Here is a 19,809-nt window from a genome sequence, read left to right on the forward strand (position 1 = left end):
TTTATTTATTTTATTACACTTACTACTTTTTGTGTTGTCTTAATGTGCCATGTGTGTGTGCCAAGTTATTTGTAAATTCTATGTCACTAACACCAATTAATTTTAATATTCGATGTACGTTAACACTATATGGATCTGTCTTGATTCGACACAAATAAATAATTGAAATTGATTTTTTTTTACGGTAGAGGAGGCAAACGAGCAGACGTATCACCTGATGGTAAGCGATTACCGCCGCCCATGGACACCTGCAACACCAGAGGCGTTGTAAGTGCGTTGCCGGCCTTTAAGATGGGAGTACGCTCTTTTCTTGAAGGTTTGAAGGTCGTATTGGTCCGGAAATACCGCAGGCGACAGTTCATTCCACAGCTTAGCTGAATTGTTAATACTGGCCCTAATCTACAGATAGCTTGGCCATAATAGTTGGCTGGCAAGAAATATGAACGTATATTTTTTTATAAAAACCATATTGCTAGGGTTTTTTTTAGCTATATGTGCTAATAACGGAAATAGTGCCCAGTATTCAAAATTATACTGCCCATTACATACAACCACCTTTAAGGGGGAAGAATAGCTTTTGGAATCTAACGAAATAACGGTATTTTTTCTATGGAATCCCATTTCGGGAGAAAATGGTTTCCACTAACTATGTAAATCTTAACAAATCACTTTGATTTCAATGTATGTATGTATGTATGTATGTATGTATAAACTCTTTATTGTACAAAATACAAAATATAAATATGGCACAGGATAAGCAGTAAATAGGCGCACTTAAACCTTTAAGGGATTTCTTCCAGTTAACTTTTGAGTAGATGAGAGTTGATGAAGAATGGTAGACAAATATAGCACTGAGTACAATAGACTAGAGGAAAGTCAAAAAAAATATAAAAGAGGGCGACAATGAATAAAATTAAATAAAAAATTGAAGTAATAGAATAACAAATATATTGAATACCTATATTATATACAATAATTATATATTTATAGTCACAAATAAGTTAAATCTGTCATCGCTGTTAATGTCGATCGCTTCAGCATATTCTAGGTTTATAGGTGTCGCTTTTGGATCTTTATTGCTAATTTCGAAAAAAAGGAAAATCTATAAACTTAGTTTTTCATTGTGTCAATAACATACTAAGAAATTATGGAGAATGGAAAATAGTTACAAGTGGAGAAACGTTTTATCTCTTTGTATTATAAAAATAATTTAATTGTGTTAGTACTTCCACAATTTGTCACTTCAAAGTTGTTGCAGAGTTAACTTTGACGGTAGAACTGTTTTTATGCTATACTCGTGGTAAACAAGCATACGGCCCGCCTTATGGTAAACAGTCTCCGTAGCCTATGTACGCCTGCAACTCCAGAGGTGCCACATGCGTTGCCACCCTAACGCTCCGCACCCTCGTTAAACTCTGGCAACGTTACCGGCAAGAACACAACACTATGAGTAGGGCCTAGTGTTATTGTCACCTGTCAACTCACAAGACATGCTGACAGAATGCTGTAGTGGAGGGGAGGAGACTGCAAACATCGAAGAATCCAACAAAACATCATTATGTGTTTACGGGCGTAACTAACTAGTTAGAAAAAATATTTCAGTAGGATTTTTATGAAGATGTTTTATTACTTGCGTGAGCGTGTAACCAAATAGTATCATGTACGGTCGAGGAAATTGATTCTTTAGCAATTTGCGGTTCAAGTAAATTTGGTTGTACATACTTATGAAATGAGCTTTCCAGTGTAAAGTGAACCACAACCTGCTAAAGAATCAATTTCCTCGACTGTTCATTACAAGCATAAGGGGACCCTTCGCAGCGTTTTACTCGTACTTACGACTATTTACTAAGAACAGAAGACTTTTTGCAAATACTCAAAAATGGCTGGACCTATCATGTTCGCTATATTTTTCAATTAAAGTATTTTATTAGCTTTTATTTAACGATTTTTACCATATTTTTGGTCCTGGTTTAATAGTATGAGGGGAGGGACAAAGTTTTTTTTCGAAGCGATTATTTCAGAAACGATTCACTTCATCAAAAGATGATTGTAGAAGACCCTTATTCGTTTTAAAAGACCTACCCAACAGTTTTTTTTTTTATAGGACATTATTACACAAATTGACTAAGTCCCACAGTAAGCTCAATAAGGCTTGTGTTGAGGGTACTTAGACAACGATATATATAATATATAAATATTTATAAATACTTAAATACATAGAAAACACCCATGACTCAGGAACAAATATCCATGCTCATCACACAAATACATGCCCTTACCAGGATTTGAACCCGGGACCATCAGCTTCGTAGGCAGGGTCACTACCCACTAGGCCAAAGCGGTCCTCAAAAAACAATACGTCCACACCATTGGGTTAAGGCAAAAAAAAAAACCTGAAAATAGGTTGATGTCAATGTGTTGCATACAAAAAAGTAAGTGTGGCACACGGGTGACTGTGGCTGGCCTTCACATTGGGGCCTGTTTACACATTGACTATTGTTTTTTTCCGAGTTCATACGCTTCTTACTTTTCGCTACTTGCGTTTAGTGGCTTTGACTTTATTAAAATGTTATGCGATTCCTTATCTTTACTGGGCTAAATTTAATATATCTGAATCCTAACTATAAATATAATATTTTCATATACAATCAGTCACAGGATAAAATCATTCCAGTAGGTATATTGATTCGCCCACTGAGCACTAGCGCTGGCCTTGTAGTTTAAATACCGTAACATCAAAATTATTCTTATTAATTATTTTCAAGCCGTGAAATAGGCTCTCCATTTACATGGCTATGGCTTTACTTAAAAAAGAGTAACTATGTGGTTCTCGCCTATACACGTTTGTCTTTCGTTTGTCATTTGTCTATACGTCAGTTTATCAGTTACTTTAGATATCACAAGTTCTTATAAACTATTAGTTCATAATGCATCGGATTATAGAATATTTCGGACTACGGGCATATTTGGGTCCTTTCTAAGATTCTTATTCGATACTTTACTTAATTTTCCGACCACTGATGAAAGACGACTGGCGAATTATGTTAAAATATTGTCCCGATGTCTAAGAGATATGGGATATACCTACACTACGAAATTAGCTAAAGGACTTAGAAAATTGTCAAGAGAGCGTGAAGATGATATAAAATATGAAATCGAACAATATAGAAAAGATTTAGAAGTTAAATTACGTCATCGAGTCAAGTTTATACACGCCATGGATTCGATTTTCTCTCCCGAATCGAGTTTTTTACTCTACGACTATACTATCGAGTTAAAAAAGTATGGCGTAATGAACGAATCTTCAATCATCGACGAGACTAAGGCAATATTAAATGTTATACTCAACAAGGTACTCCGGTTGAATTATAGAGATCGGCGGACACTAAAAAAGAAAATGGAAAATGCAATACAGGAGTATTTCGGATGGTCGGTGTCTTCCCTTTTCTACTCGAGCGAGTCGATACAATCTAGCTCTGATGATACTGATTCCCTAAGCAGTTCGGACTACAGCTTTGAAAGAAAAAAGTATAAAAAGGGAAAAGGAAAGGGGAAAAGAAAGGAAAAAGGGATATACAAGGACACTCGCCCAATTATAGTAGTACGAGGGCAACTCTAAAAGCAGTCTAAAAGTTACTAGAGGATCACTATCCACTAGGCCAGACCGATCGTCATTATATTAGGATTACTTTAACACGTTCACTGCGGGACAAATCTTAAAGAACTTTCAACTGGTGCGGTTGAGATCGAATCAGCCCAAACCTAAGCTCTTTTTCAGTGCGGGTGAGGCCTAATCGACCTCGAATTTAAGTAGGTAATTAAATTCTTCATAACTTTGCCTTTACTCGGAATAGGTGTTTTTTGTTATGTGCTATACATTCCTCACTAAATGCTTAAAATACCCTTAGCTTCGCCTTTGGTTCTGACCTTTGGTTAAAGAAAAAATACCTAAAGAATCTTTAAGGTCTTTTAGGCCTCAAAACGCACTAAATTTTATCTAAGTCTAGTGAAGGGAATGGCAGTTATCGCTAAACTATCGATGATCATCATCTCATCGACCATCTTCGATACAATATTTCAGACGCCATTTTAAGTTAATCTAATGCATTTATGCTATACAGGGTGTAACAAAAATAGTGGGGATCCGTTTAAGGGCATAAAAATTTTTTTCTATGGGGCAGGTCGTCCGAGTCGGCCAACCCTCCATGCACAGTCCAAAAATTTTTCGCGTCAAAAATTTTTTTTTCTACTTTTTCCTGATCAGAACACGATACCGAATATGCCCTTAAACGGATCCCCACCATTTTTGTTACACCCTGTATTTATTATTTCGAGTTCGAATCCCAGTAAGGTTAGCGGCCCAGTGGATGACACTATAAGGAGGGAATTCACACATTTTTACAAACAACTTCTGAACTATCAAACATACAAACTGCAAGCCTGTGCAAATAAGTAAACCACTTCTTTCTACATGCTATGCGGGCCATAAAATGTATTATACTCTTACCATCGTCAAATTATTTCAGTTTTCTGCAATCTCTCAAATTGTATTAAAATTTTGTTAGAAAGTTAACAAAGTCTAGGATTAAATTTAAGACTAAATTTTAGTATTTAAATTAAATGAATGTCTCGGTTACGTGTGTACAAATGTACGTTATTTTAACCTATCCAACGGTCACGATCGTTGTCGTTTTTAGGTTATACCTATTATTTACGTAAAACACGCGTGGTTCAATATCGATAACTATGGCCGCACTAACGTGAAGCGGTCAACTCCCGCGCCGCCCGCGTCCCGCTCAGTGCGGCCTTGAGGTCACTTTCTTGAGACATTAATAAACCTCAACCCGCACTGAGTGAAAATAAAATATATCTAGTGCGGTTGAGGCTTATTAAGACCTCAAACGTTTTTTTTGTACCAACGAGTTCGGCTTTGGAAAACATAAAGAAATGTATATTTGACTCTGTCGTACGCCTTGTAGTTAAACGGCAGCAGTTCCCGCACCAGAGAGATAACACGAACTTTTAGCCCCGCACCAGCGTAAAGTCGAGATTGAGGCGGATTTGACTCAACCCGCAGTGAACGTGTTAAAACTTTTCACGATTTATGATGCCGGTTATGAAGCTATTAGACCGCGAGCCAGGAACAATTTCCATGACCAATCGCCTCCCGGTTGAAAACTCGTGCTGTGGTTAACGGCTAGGTATGATGCACCCTCGTGGACGTCAGCTGCCGCTCCGTTGGTGGGTTGAAGAATGGCAGCCAGCGAAACACGTAAAACAATAAAAAAAAAACATTGCCTCCCGTTTGATACTTTCTCAAATGATAGTTCAGATACTGTTGTTACTTAAAAAAAATCGTCAGCCGGTTATATCGCGGTGGTAAGAACATCAGCTGGTCGCATGAACATGTAAAAATAAGCGCTATACCTTTTATGATAGCAAAAACAAATCATTGAACTTTGCATGTAGCATTTCATCAGGCGTAATCGCCTGATAAGCCATCAACGGATTACGCAATTTACACATTACGCATACTTTGCCGCACATAAAGTGGTAGGCGCATATTTTTTAGTAGTGCAATGAAATACTGTGTACATTACAATAGGAGACTCAGTATATAATTAAAAAAGGTATAATAATAAAAAGTTGACCGTACATTAAAATAAAAAACCTCCTTAAAAACCATTATATGAGACCAATTTTTCTCATCGGTCGCATAAAGGAATACTTCTAGACTACCTAAGTTGTGAGGTGAAAGCCAATCATAAACATAAAAAAAATTATACCGTAAAAACATGGAGGTGATATTTTATTGGCCGGTACTGGTACAGTTTAAGTACCTACTCAAAATGTAGGGCTCCTCTACACGATGGCCCAGCGCAGGTCAGTCTAAGGGACGCAGCTATGCGGTGGAATGAGATAGCAATATCACTTACTGCATAAATGCGTCCCTTGGACTGGCCTGCGCTGGGTCATCGTGTAGAGGAGCCATAACATTGAATATCGGAGTCAAATATAAATATGTACCACTTTAGACAGCACACAACAGCATTTAAAAAAATACTATTGTATTTAACGCCTACACATATATAGTTACATCTATGTAACATGTATGTAGAAGTGGATTGTGTGATTGTGCAATTATTGTCCGTGCTGACTATGACTATGACTCGATACTTACCAAACATAGCCTGTAATATTAAAGTCGTGTACTCGTAAACGTAGCTGTGTCAAAATTATTTTCGTTGTTTTGTATTTTGTCCCCAAAAATGTGACGGAGTGTAGCTTTTTGTATGTAATGTTTTTTTTTGAAGTAAAATATAATCTACAGCCATAAAAACATGCAATAGCACTCGACTTTTTGTATTTATGTGACAGAAGACACCAATACAAGCGTGACGGAGTGGTCAGAAACAAGACAACGGAAACAATTCTGACCCAGGTACCATTGATTGTACATGTACCATTTCAGCTAATGGTACATTACGTTGTCGGAGAAATAAATACTATAATTACTTGTGTATTTTGGTACAATTTATTTATAGTCTATTGTAAGTTACAATGTATTTTTTTTATGTCAGTATAAGTTTAAAATGACAAATGTGGTTTATTTGTTAACTAATGATCCCCTTAAGGACACACTATTAATATGATTGTATGTACATATCATGTTTGTATGATAAATAAAATATAAATATTTGCAAACATTTTCTACTCGTACAGTAAAACTAATAAAATAGAAAACTTATATATGAACGACCGATGTAAATTTATTCCATTTCCATCATATTTGAAATAGGCTGACTACTACATGACAAATTATTGTTATATGCTAAGTTACCCGTACTTCGTAACCGAAAGAATAAAAATACAAATGACAGGATTACCATACATAGAAGCACAGCAAGGCAAGTGGCGATGAAATATAATGGATATTTGAGCTCTTTCGAATTTAAGTCTGCGTTGGACTGAGCATCATGTTCATCTTCTTTAAACATAATTTGTTTCTTGAAATGGACTTCTTTAACGGCATCTAAATCATCAGTACGTGGAGGATGAGAATCAACCGATACACTATTTTGAGATTTTAAATATTCTTGTATGTTTTCTAAAATCCGGTATATACCTCCGGTGACCTGATGGTTGCTATTCATTAACTTTTCGACAAATGCATTATTTTTAGTTTCAGTTTTATTTAAAACTTCTAGAAACTTTTCTATTGAGTATGATTCACTTCGGTTTAGAATTGTTTCTACTGCTGATTGAAATTCATTCATATAACCAGTTGATATAGGTGTTAGTGCCGTATCGTTAAGATGAGTTTTATTCATATCGTTATTAATACCTTTACAAGTTATACCGTCAACATTTTCTGTGTCATATATTTCATTCCTAGCTTTAACAGCAAAAGTGTGAGATATCTTTTTCAATTTAGTTAAGCTATCGCAAGGTATAAGGTTACCTCCTAAATAAATTTCTCTTATATTTTCATTAGCAAACTGATAAAAATCCAAATTCTCTATAAGATTATTTTCTAGATACACCAATCGCACGCGAGGTGTATTGTGAAATATGCTCGCACTAAAACTATGCAATAAGTTACTTGACAAGTCTAGAGTGTTTAAATTGACCAATCCATCAAAAACGCCAAACATCAGCGACGACAGCAAGTTACAGCTTAAGTCTAAAACGCTAAGGTCCTCATTATCACTGAAAGACCCTGGTTGGATAATGGAGATTTGGTTATAACTTACATCGATCCATGAAAGCTGCCGCAGCTTTTGGAATGATGATTTGTTAATTGATGAAATTTTATTTGAAGCCAATTTCAACCTTTCAAGCGTAATAATCGGGTTCACTAAGACATAATTAATGTCAGTTATATTACAAAATGATAAATCAAAACCTGCGATTGAAGTATTCACGATATCCCCTAAGTTAAATCTAGATGTAATATTACAAAGTAAAACCACCGATAGTGATTGTAAGCCAGAGAACATAGATGAATTAAATACCACTTCTTGGTTGGCAGATATATCTATCTTTAGAAGATTTCGCAGATTCCTAAAAGCATTATTTTCAATTTTGATTAAGTTATTACCTTTCAGGGTCAGCAATCGTAAATCACTCAAATCCAGAAAGGTTTTATCCGTTATATATTGAAGTTTATTATACTGTAAATATATTTCTTCCACTAGTTTTATATTGGTATTGTTTAAGGAATAGGTTTCTAATTGGTTGTACGATAAATCAAGAACTTGTATTGATCCAGACCCACTGAATGCATTTGTTTCCAAAACCATGAGATTACTGTATGACGAGTTAAATGTTTTCAATGACTTCATACCATTAAGTGCACCGTCTTTAATCGTGTTAGCATGAGTATAAGACAAATCGAGAACAGTAGATGAAACTAGTCCTTTAAAAAATTGTGAAGGTATTACAGTTAAAATAGGGTTATTGTTTAACTTTAATATTTTTAATTTATTTAAGTGTTCAAAAGACTGCATTTCAACTTCCTCGATTCTGTTATGAGATAAATCTACAATTTGTACATTTTTTAAGTAAACAAATATATCTTTTGATATTTTTTTAATCTTATTATTGTTGATATAAAAGTAGGAGAGGTTTTGCATATTCGACGTGTCAAATTCTATATTTTGCAATTGGTTGTATGAGAGATCAAGATCTGTTAACAGTTCGAGTTTGAAAAATGTCATTTTATGTATTTTGGATATGGAATTTTTACTAAAATTTAAACATTCAAATTGCCCCTCAAATAGGTCAGGACCTAGCTCAGTAACGTTAGCTCCACTCAAATCAAGTTTTCTTATGAAAATTCCTTGAAATGTGTTTTTGGTCAAATACCCTGAAATTGGATTATCATCAATTTTAAAATATAGAATGTGTTTTCCCTCAAATGCTGCCGGTTCAATTTTAGAAATCATATTCAATGAGATATCCAGTGATTGTAGGTTAAAATTATGCTGAAATAAACTTTTTGTAATAATATTAATTTTATTACTGCTTAAATCCAATTTCCTTAATGCAACCATTGTATTAAACGTAGTGTCTTCAAAACCAACTAAATTATTCCAACTTAAATTAAGTTTTTCCAACATGGACATATTGTTAAAATTGCTCGTCTCTATGTTTGTTAAATAGTTGTGATCTAACAACAATTCTTTTATATTTGTTAATCTTGCAAAAACGACACCTATTTTAGTTAGTTCGTTATCTGAGATGTACAGTGTTTGGAGATGTATTAAGCCTTCAAATGTATGTTCACCGAAACTTTTGATATAATTGTGGGATAGATTTAAGTGAAGTAGATTTGGAAATCGACTGAAATAGTTATCGGGTATAGCTTTAATAGCATTATGACTCAAATCTATTGTATGTACTTGACTGACACCAGCGACAGTAGTTCTCTCATAATCTTCTAAATCCGCGATTTGATTGCAGGATACATTAAGGACTTTTAAGCTGATCAGTTTCGAGAATGCTTCTAAATTTATCAATTCTATCGTATTTTGTGAAAGATCTATCGTTTTTACCTTGTTTAAATAAAAAAATACTCCTGGAACCGAATTCATTTTTCCGTTTGTTATCGATAGGGTATGTATACGTTCGTTTAGTTGGTAAATCAAGTTGAATGGGTTGAAAGAATGTGTTTCGTCGATATTGTCTGCTTTGAAGTAGATAATGTAGTCTTCGTTGAAACCGTAGGCATAATCATTGTAGTCGTGCTGAATGCAGGACCAGTCTGTGACTAGATTTAACCCTGGCTCAAAGTCGTATGAACAGGATAGTTCAGCTTCACAAACTCGTCGTTCTAAGTCATTAAGCTCGCAGCCTCCGTCGACTAATTCACTTGCTGCTACAAGAGTTATTAGAAATATGATCCTTTTCGCTATTTTGTAATCTGAAATGAAATAATAATAATTTTAGGTAATTAAAATAAGCTAGCTATTTTTTGATTTTCTTTCTAAACTAAATATAACCAATTGTATCATTAACTACAATGTTAAATACTCTCTTATCGAAATTATTTGCGTGGGCTGTCAGTTTATCGTAGCCTTCTAATTTATACCAGCGACTCATATAGCAGAATGTGAAATAATATCTAGTACCTACCTAATTATGAAAACTTCAAACGTGGTAACAAAATAAACAGGTAATGGCTAAAAAAGTTTCGAAAAATTGGCATGTTTCCTGTGGACAACATAGTTAACGATTTGGGTACATTTTAGGTACTACTGCAAAAGAGCACACCCACTTTGTAATTGGAATTCATTCATACATAAAGTGGGTATGTACTTATACAGCTGGGTGTACAACTGTACATTTTAACAGGCTTCAAAATAGGCATTTTAGTCAATTTATTATGTTAAGTAAGTCCACAAGAAAATCTTAGTATAACGCTATATCATAATATAGTACATTACGATACAAGTGCGAAAAATAGGAAATTCGAACATGTATCGTACAACGTTTTACAGTACATATGGCCCTTTAAATGTTCGACACAGTAACGTAATATGCTACTTCTCGCACTAGTGCTATAAAGTAGCCCCATATGTACTGTAAAAGAAGTTTTTGACACTAATGTCAAACGTATTATTGTATTTAAATGCCATTTTATTTTTTCCTTAATGAGTTTTGGAGACCATACCTCATACATCAAGCTCCGAGTTCAGGACCTTAAACATTTCTTAAAAATACGAAACTGAGTGGGAATCCACATTTTGCGCTACTTTGGATAGAATAGAAATACATACTTTGAACTTACCCATTTTTGAAAAGCCTCTTCACACGTTTTCTGCATATAGGACACTATTTGTATTATTTTTAATTAAAATATACTTTTAAACCGTTTCTCGCGTTTTTCTATATTTTTAAAGGAACATATTACCAATATATGCGGAATCGTAGGCAGTTGGTATGGCACTGGTGGCTTCCTTTTTTACATACACATTAATCTCGGCGTTATCATTTAGTCGTAGGAAACCGATACGGAACCGCAACATACACATGAGAACGGATACAAGCATACCTATATACAATTATAAATAATGCCGTGCATAATATGTAAAACAATTAACACTTACAAATTCAGTCAGCAACGCAAAAGTAAAAACCGGCCAAGTGTAGGGTTCCGTAGTTACTCTTCCGTCACAATAAGCTAAACTGGAGCTTAAAGTATATAGCTGGTCTCCGGGGCCCTCGCCGCCTGAAAGAGGAGCTGACGACACCTCTAAACCAGGTTAGTGCCTAAAATCTGAATTTTAAGGCAATTAAAGCATTATTTTGTAGAATTGCATTCTTGTAATATTAAATTTCGATTGAATCCCCCCAAAATTTACGAATTATTTCCACTGTTTCGAAATCGCACATTTATTATGTGACAGGTGCAGACCTGTGGCCGTAGCACAGACGCATGTTTATCACGTGTCACCATGCCTGTACGTTCTACAAACAAGTATGTAAGTGCGAAAGTGACAGGCATAGTGACAGGTGATAAAAATGGAACGATACTGCCACCGCTGGTGTCGGATTATGGAGCACACGTTCTACATAGTTCTCCAATTCATTTTCATTAGAATAAGGGTAAACAATCTTGACATGTCGTTTTATTGAATACTATTATTTATGAAAGCAAAAGAATGTCAGTGATCGTAAATGATTTTTAATTGTTACAAATTTGCCGTGATTTATTTTTCAAAAGTGTTTTTAATAAAAAGACACGTCAACATCGGTTACCTTCTTTCTAATGCCAAAAAATAGACTTTAGTCATTTTTATGCCTTCGACCTTTCTTACCCTTTTTGCTTTTGCTGCTGTTAAAATAACTAAATAAATATAAATAAAATAATAAATTCAGTCCCATACTTTTTTTTACTAAAGGGTGAATATTACATTATAACATTATATTATTGAATCATCAACGGTAAAAAAGCAATAAGACCAAGGTGTTAAACAATCAAATAAATTTTGTTTAAGTTAAAGTAACTATTTCTGAACAGGGAAAAATAAAAACAAGAAATTCTGGATTCACTCTATTTTCATACAATTTCAGAATAATAAAATTTGAGAAATCTAAATGTAGGTACTATCAGCAACAATGAACCTTATGTTTTTATCAATAAAGTTTTGAAAATTTTAGTTAAGAGTGTGGTTGGTGGTACATATAATTATGATTAAACATTAAATTAACATTTTACATATTGTATATTTATTTTACAAGTGCGCACTTTCCATAGATTCAGCAATGTTCCGAGTACTACTCGTAAGTGACCGGGCACTGGGTACATACAACCTAGATTTATAAACTTTAAATAAAATAAAACCTACTAGAATTGCCAAAATCAATCCAACACAAACCTCTGTGAACATAGAAGTTTTTTGCCTGTCTTCATTTGTTCCAAGTAACTTTTCGTGAATAGGTTTTACAGCTGAAATTGAATCCATTCGAGAATTTAGCTTCTCTATTTTACTGTTAAGGTCATGAATTACGTTCTGTTTCTCTACAGCTATAGTCTCTTCTAAGCTTTGTTTAATTTTGTTTATATAAGGGATTAAATGATCTGATGTGGCATTTTCTTTATCCACACTTATTGGTTCCATAGTCGTTTTGGATATGGAGCCTTTTGATGTTAACACACGCAATAATCTCCCTAAAAGTAAGTTTGTATTGCTGTTTGCATTAACTAAGGCCGAAGTCAAGTTTATGCTGTCTTCGTTTAGTTTTTCCAAAAGCAAATTAGTATTATTATTCAGATTAACTAAATCCAGAGTCAAATTACTTACTGAAGACAAATTTTGAATCAGAGTAAGTTGTTGCTGAGTTAAATTGGTAAGTAATGACTCATGGTTTATAATTCCGCCTTGTTCTTTGAATGTTTGCTCTTGAGACACATTATATAATATATTTCTTATGTCGAGGAGTAATTTGTCATGTTCAACTGGCGCCGAGGTAGGTTTAAATTTGTTATTATAGCCACCTTTGTTACACGTAACTCCGTTTACATTTTCTTTGGTCAAATCATTACTAATAGACGTTATACTAATCTCATAGCTCTTTTTCTCTATATTAACTAATATCTCACAAGGCAGCGGATTACCTCCTATGCTGAGTTTAGACAGACCTGTTCCTACGAACTCGTCGTCGGAAATGAAGTCAATTTCATTATTATCTACTATAAGAGTATTCAAATGTTCAATATCATAAAATCTTGATCGATGTAAACTTTTTATCTTATTATATGACAAATCTATAACTTCTACGTAAAGAAGACCTCGGAAAATTCCGTAATTAATTTCCAATATCATATTGTGAGAAATGTTTAATAGTTTCAAATAGGTATTGTCTTTGAAGGCTCCTGGTTGAATGTAATATAACTTGTTATAACTGAGGTCTAGCTGTCTAAGTGATGTCAAATTAGATAAGGCACCAATTTCCAGCTTTGAAACGACGTTGTTGCTTAAGACTAAAGTTTCTAAACGTTGCAGTTTATATAATTTTAACTGGCTTATATTTTGTATACTTGAGTAAGCCATTTCTAACTTAGTCAGAGGCATATCATTTACCTTGTCAAAAGTCACCTGGGCTTTTGTTCCCGAGAGAAAAAGGTTTGCTAGATTTTGAGCTTTTTCTACTAACGATACATCAAATTCTAATTCCAGGTTATATGATAAATCCAAATTACGAATATCTTGTAAAGAGTAAAACGCTTCTTTGTGTATCGTGCGGATGTGATTATGCGACAAAATAATCGTACTTAGAATGCTTAGTCCATTAAATAACGTTTGTGAAATGGTTTGTAACATATTATTATTCAGCATTAATGTTTTAAGATATCTTAAGTCAGTTGTATTTACGTCGAATACACTCAGTAGATTATATGACAGATCAATTGTTCGAATATTGTTCGCGTAAGACAAAGAATTATATTGTAGTTCACTAATGTTACTATGTGAAACATTTAGTTCCCTCAAAAGAGACATACCCATAAATGAGCCATTATTAATAGCAGTTATCAATGTTCCAGAAATATCAAGACTTGGTAAAGAGCTTAAGCCGTCAAAAGTTTTCTCTTCTATCGAACCGTAGAGGGGATTGTCAGAAATTTTGAAATTTAGCAAACTTTGCAAATAACGGAATGAGTTAGATCCTAAATGTGATATGTTGTTATGAGATAAATCAAGTAACTGCAACGATCCCAATGCTATGAAATTATTACTCGAAATATATGTTAATTTATTGTGATGCAGTGTTAATATTTGTAGACCTGTGAGGTCTTCGGTTACAATATCTAGTTTTTGTATTTTATTATATGACAAATCCAAGCAATTCAAATAGTGTAAACCTTTAAAGGAATAATTACTTAATGATTCTAGGTCATTATTGTTCAATAATAATGTTTTTAAATTTTGAAGACCAGCAAATGCGTAATTTTCTACAGAGGTTAAATGTTGGCCACTTATATCCAGTTCCGTTACCATAGCAAATCCATCAAAAGAACCTCTTTCAAGTGGCCCTGCTAATTCATTGCCTTCTATAGTGAAATTAAATAATACTTTACCCTGGAACAAATTTTTAGGTAAGATTTTTAATTTGTTTCTAGAAAGATAGACAGTCGTTAATTTTGAGACATTTACAAACATGTCTCTGTCAATACTTTCTAAGTAATTGTTTCGTAGGTCGATACTTGTCAATGATGCCATGTTGTCAAACACGTTCTTTTCAATTGTATTAATTTCATTTGAATCAAGTTGTATAGTCTTTAAATTAACCAATTTTCCAAAATCACTCGATTTTATTACTTGTATATTATTATGGCCTAGATCTAGTGATATCAAGTTATAAAATCTCAAAAGCGATGAATCAATTTTGGCTAGTCGATTGTACGAGAGATTCAAGTGCAAAAGTTTTCTCAAACCTTCAAAAGACATTATGTCTAGTGTATAGATATAATTATGAGACAAATCAAGCGATTCTATATTTGGAAATGAATCGAAAACGGCTTCTGGTATAGTAACTAAATAATTATATGATATATTCAATTTCTCTAGCGTTTTGTATTCATTTTCACCGGGTATTATTTGGATATTATTTATGTTGTTTTCTGAAAAGTCTACATATTTGAGCGCAGGAAGATCGTTTCCATTCGAAAGCTTCGCATTAACCAGTGAACATCTTGAAATTTTTAATATAGCCAAATTGGGCATATGCTCGAAAGTAGGCATGAATGCGAAATCTTCATTATTGTCACTTATATCTAATGAATATATTATATCCCTATCAGTAGTATCACGAAAACTAGGAACAAATTGTTCATTATATTCATACTTTAATACAATGCTGATAGGGTTATGTTCATTACCATTTACATCATAAACAAAATTGTGACATTGTTCGTCGTATACACTGGGTATTGTAGATACGTAACTACGACAATACATCGTATGAGTGCACTCGTTGGGATTGGTGGTATCATCATACGGTTGGGTGCATCCATCATGCAACGGGATCACTGATTGCGAGTAGCACTCGGCTATCACGCACACTATCACCAGTTTATCTGAAACACATCAAACGGCTCAGTTAGTTAATTGAACTAATTTCTCTTAAAATAAGATTATTTAATTTAACTAACGCAAGTAAGAAAAAACTGGATAATTTTAACAGAGTAATCAGTGTACATATACTAATGAGGTGTATATTGTGGTATCGTAAAATGACCTGAATGCTATTTAAAAAATTTACAGTATATATGGTGCTACTTTACCGCACTAGTGCGAAAATTAGCATATTACGTTACTGTATAGAACATATAAACGTTGTACAATACCTGTACGAATAGGTAATTCGCAACTCGTGCCGATTTAAAACACTCCCTTCAGACGTGTTTTAAGTTATCGCCACTCGTTTCGAATTTCCTATTTTTCGCACTTGTATCGTAATGTACTATTACTACATGAATGCTGTTGACTGTGATTAAAAGATTAAGGGCCTGTTTCACAATATCCAATTAAAGTGTTAGATAGCTAATAAACAAATAAATGACAAAATTTCCCGCTAATCTTTGCACGTTTTCTATTCAGTTAAGCTTATTTGAAGATTGTGGAACGCCAACGAAAACTTTATTCGTCAGGTAAGTGGCAGGTAGCTTATTCGGGATTTTATTTGGACATTGTGGAACTGGGGGCCTACCGGGAAAATCGAAATTCGCAAATTGCGGGGATCTTTCTCTTTTACTCTTACTAAGGCGTAATTAGAGTGACAGAGAAAAATGCCCGCAATTGACGAACTTCGATTTTCGCGGTAAGCCTCCAGGTCCTTAAAGGTTTATGAACGTAGTTGAACAACGTCAGAAATGTTATCAGACAAGCACGTATGAAGAATGATACCGTAAAACCACCCAACTATATACTTATACACTATATATCCAGTAGTCGACTACAATTTATGGCCACAAGTCCAACACGTAATTGATGATCAAACGAACTTCTTAAAGTAAAGTTAGATCGATATTATATGAGTAGAGATGGGTAGTGAGTAAATACTATAAGTAAATACTCAGTATTTACTCAATTTAGCAGTATTTTCTCGTTTATACCCAAATTGGTGGGTATAAACTATTTAGAGTGCTGAAAATGGCATATAAATTTGAATCATGGGGGTATTTTGTAAGCTACTACTGGATTAAGTATTCAAAATTGTAAGATATATTTTTAAGGGGGGTACTCCAAAAATCAGAAACTACCAGGGTGTTACCAGCCTGGGTGTTGTCATTAAATGGGTCTTTAAAAATAACTTTAATGTTTCTAATTTTTTTTTTTGCTAAATTGAATACTTTTGAAGAAACCGGTAACTAAAGGCCGAAATAATGTTTATCACTTGAAATTTCTAACCAAACTTCAAAAAGTTAGGAAAAAATATCGGGAGATCAGCCGTAGTATTTAGTATTAAAAAATACTTTAAACATGATCGGTTAAGCCATTTTTGAGTTATCTTTAAAAACCCTTAATAAAATGTCGTAAGTGCAGCTTAGTAATACGAGTATTTATCGAGTGTTTTGAGTAAACACGATATCGGAGTGTGGATGTAATTGGCGCTTTACGGTAACGAAATTATTGAAGCAAACTGGCTTGCTTAGCATCAGAAAGTAGACAGGGAAAGAGGCGTGAAAATGTTTAAATTTAATGTAGATTCCAGTAACGTGTTAAAAACTTAATAATAAAGAGAGAAGAACCAAAATTGAAAGCAAAAAATCTACCTTCAAAGTAAGGTAGAAGTACTAGTGCTCGACGCTGCACTAGTCACCGACATGGGCACTTTATTTCATGGAAATATAGGTAGGTTAAATTTGAACGACGAAGATTTTTCTGTATTCGAACTTAATACTTGTCACTTTGACATAAAGTGCCCATGTCGAGTACTAGTGCAGCGTCGAGCACTAGTACTTCTACCTTACATATTATAAATATTCAAATAAAGTATGGTAATACATAAAGGGGTAGGAAAAAGTACTTACATCAAATAGAATCGCAATAAGCTAAAGGCGAATTAATAATATTGATGCAAAAGAATAATGATACTTACACGGTATCAAGTTCATCTTTGTTCATATTATCTGTTACTGCAGCTGAAAAAATAACATATCGTTTAATAATAATAACGGAATGTTTAACAACGAGTGTATTAAATTTTCTAATAGTAATCCGAAATTTAAGGATAATGTAAATAAGTATGTATATTGACTGAAATCTCGGATTAAGTTTTTAGGGTTTTGTAGTCACCTAGAAACCCTTATAGTTTCGCCATGTCCGTCTGTCCGTCCGTCCGCGGCTTCGCTCCGTGATCGTTACTGCTAGAAAGCTGCAATTTGGCATGGATACATAAAGCATGCATGGCAATAGGACGGTAAAATAAAAACTTAAAAAAGATGATGGTACCTCCCATACAAAATTATGAGTTTTTGGATAGGTCTTGTAAAATGAATAAGGGTCTTCAAAAACCATTTCTTGATAAAGTTAATATTTTAGGAAATAATCTCTCCGAAAGAATAAAATATGTGGGGGGGGGGGGGCACTCTAACTTTTAAAACATAGGTCCAAAAAATATGAAAAAAAATCGTGAAATAAAGCTTGATAAATACTTTCAATAAAAACTATAGCAACCATGATCGGTTCAGCCGTTTTTGAGTTATTGCAAAAATCCTTTATGCTTGTAATGTACATGATACATACTAATTAATAACCCTCGTTTGGCCTGTTCTGACAGAATGGTAACTACGAAACCCTACACTGAGCATGGCCCGACATGCTCTGGACCGATTTTTTAGTTCTAAACTCGAACGAGATTTGACTCAGGTTTAATTCAAATCTCATGTTTGAAATTATTATTGAGCTAACCGAAGTCGGACAGACAGACATGGTAAAATTATAAGTGTAGTTGACTACCGAGCCCTAAAAAGCGACATAATATATTCATTTTTGTGCTTTGTGATGATTTTTACAGATGTAGAAATATATAGGAATGATTTCGACTATAGTTGAGTTTTTATATTAGTTTATCAGGAATTTAATTGGTCTAATTTAAGACGTAAAATGCAATTGTTTTTACTTACCTACCCGTATTATTGTTCCATATACTGACACGAGTGGTATGTTGCAATGTAAGCACAGAACTATCGCAATTATTGTATTCGAATTAGGGGCTCATGAGCAGATAAGCAAAACCATTTAACACAAACAGTTACCTATAGAGAATATTACGCAAAACTCTGCATAGAGGACGCTACTAGTACTAACACAAAAATAGGGCTTACCGGGAGACTCACAAATCGAAATTTCGTTACCTATCTACATAGATCATCATAGATGGTAGGATCCTATAGATGTGATAGATGAGGCAGAACATACGCAATGCGACAAAATTAAAAACACGTTTTAACATTCCTGTTAGGAACTTACGTAATTTGGTCGGGTTATTTGTTGCCCACCATAAACCATACTAAAATGTACGGTGGGGAATAACAAGGACAACCAATAATAGCGCTTTCTTTGCTACTCCTACTGAAAGATACACAAGACTATCCCGTTCGGTCATTTCCCCCCACCGTTCATGCCTGATCCAGTCATACTAGATTCAGTGTTATCTACCTCTCTATTACTACCTCTCTATATTCGAGCGATAGAGAGACAGATATCGAAATTTCGATTTTCACGTTTCGCGGTAGACTATCTGTAAACAAACCACCTTGATGCATGATGCTTGATGATTAAGGCATAGTATGTATAAGTTAATCAATGGTTTACAATATGAGCTAGTGCTGCACTCTGGTAGCAGAACATTACAGTAGGTAATACCCCCTATTAAGTGACAAGCTATCTTTAGAAATCAAGAATAACAAAACCTAAAAACTGGGTCATGTTAGCAAATGTCCTAATGTTGCTTCTTTAGGCTAGGGGGTCATCCATTAATAACATCACACGAATTTCTAAATTTTTTAACCCCTCTCCCTCTCCTTGCCCATTTAGTCACATTTGGCAAACCTCTGGTTTTCAACGAAATCGACAAATATAATTTAGTATCAAAGCACATATCATTAGGTAATATTTTATCAAAATATTTTTGGTGAAAGAAATATTGGTAATTTTATAACTCAAAACTGATTAGGAAAGAAAATTAAACGAACAAAAACGATTATCTACACTGGATGCGGGTTCGCACGTCGCTCCGGTGTGCGAGCGGGACATCGCTATATACGCGCATAGCGATGTTACGCTCATACACCGGAGC

At 34.2% G+C, this 19,809-nt stretch overlaps 3 protein-coding genes across 4 annotated transcripts in view; 1 reads left to right on the forward strand and 2 right to left on the reverse strand.

Annotated features, from left to right (window-relative positions):
* The window catches only part of LOC133527942 (meckelin-like), a 96,275-nt gene that overhangs the window by 48,288 nt on the left and 28,178 nt on the right, over window positions 1-19,809 (forward strand). The window lies entirely within an intron of this gene.
* LOC133527931 (chaoptin-like) lies at window positions 5,092-11,350 on the reverse strand. The gene is made up of 2 exons (XM_061865129.1): window positions 10,793-11,350; window positions 5,092-9,925 (listed from the first exon to the last, which is right to left on the reverse strand). Exons 1-2 carry the CDS (start codon window positions 10,794-10,796, stop codon window positions 6,771-6,773), a joined length of 3,159 nt encoding a protein of 1,052 aa, XP_061721113.1. The 5' UTR covers window positions 10,797-11,350; the 3' UTR covers window positions 5,092-6,770.
* On the reverse strand, window positions 12,046-18,873 carry LOC133527675 (chaoptin-like). Of its 2 annotated transcripts, none has more exons than XM_061864791.1 (3): window positions 18,639-18,873; window positions 17,608-17,650; window positions 12,046-15,583 (listed from the first exon to the last, which is right to left on the reverse strand). In XM_061864791.1, the coding sequence occupies exons 2-3, from the start codon at window positions 17,621-17,623 to the stop codon at window positions 12,240-12,242; spliced, it is 3,360 nt and encodes a 1,119-aa protein (XP_061720775.1). In that variant the 5' UTR covers window positions 17,624-17,650; window positions 18,639-18,873; the 3' UTR covers window positions 12,046-12,239. The 2 variants fall into 2 exon arrangements, with proteins under 2 accessions (XP_061720775.1, XP_061720773.1); XM_061864789.1 differs by having other exon boundaries at window positions 18,635-18,873.

The sequence above is a fragment of the Cydia pomonella genome, chromosome 18, assembly GCF_033807575.1.
Source record: "Cydia pomonella isolate Wapato2018A chromosome 18, ilCydPomo1, whole genome shotgun sequence".
Classification (NCBI taxonomy): Eukaryota; Metazoa; Arthropoda; class Insecta; order Lepidoptera; family Tortricidae; genus Cydia; species Cydia pomonella.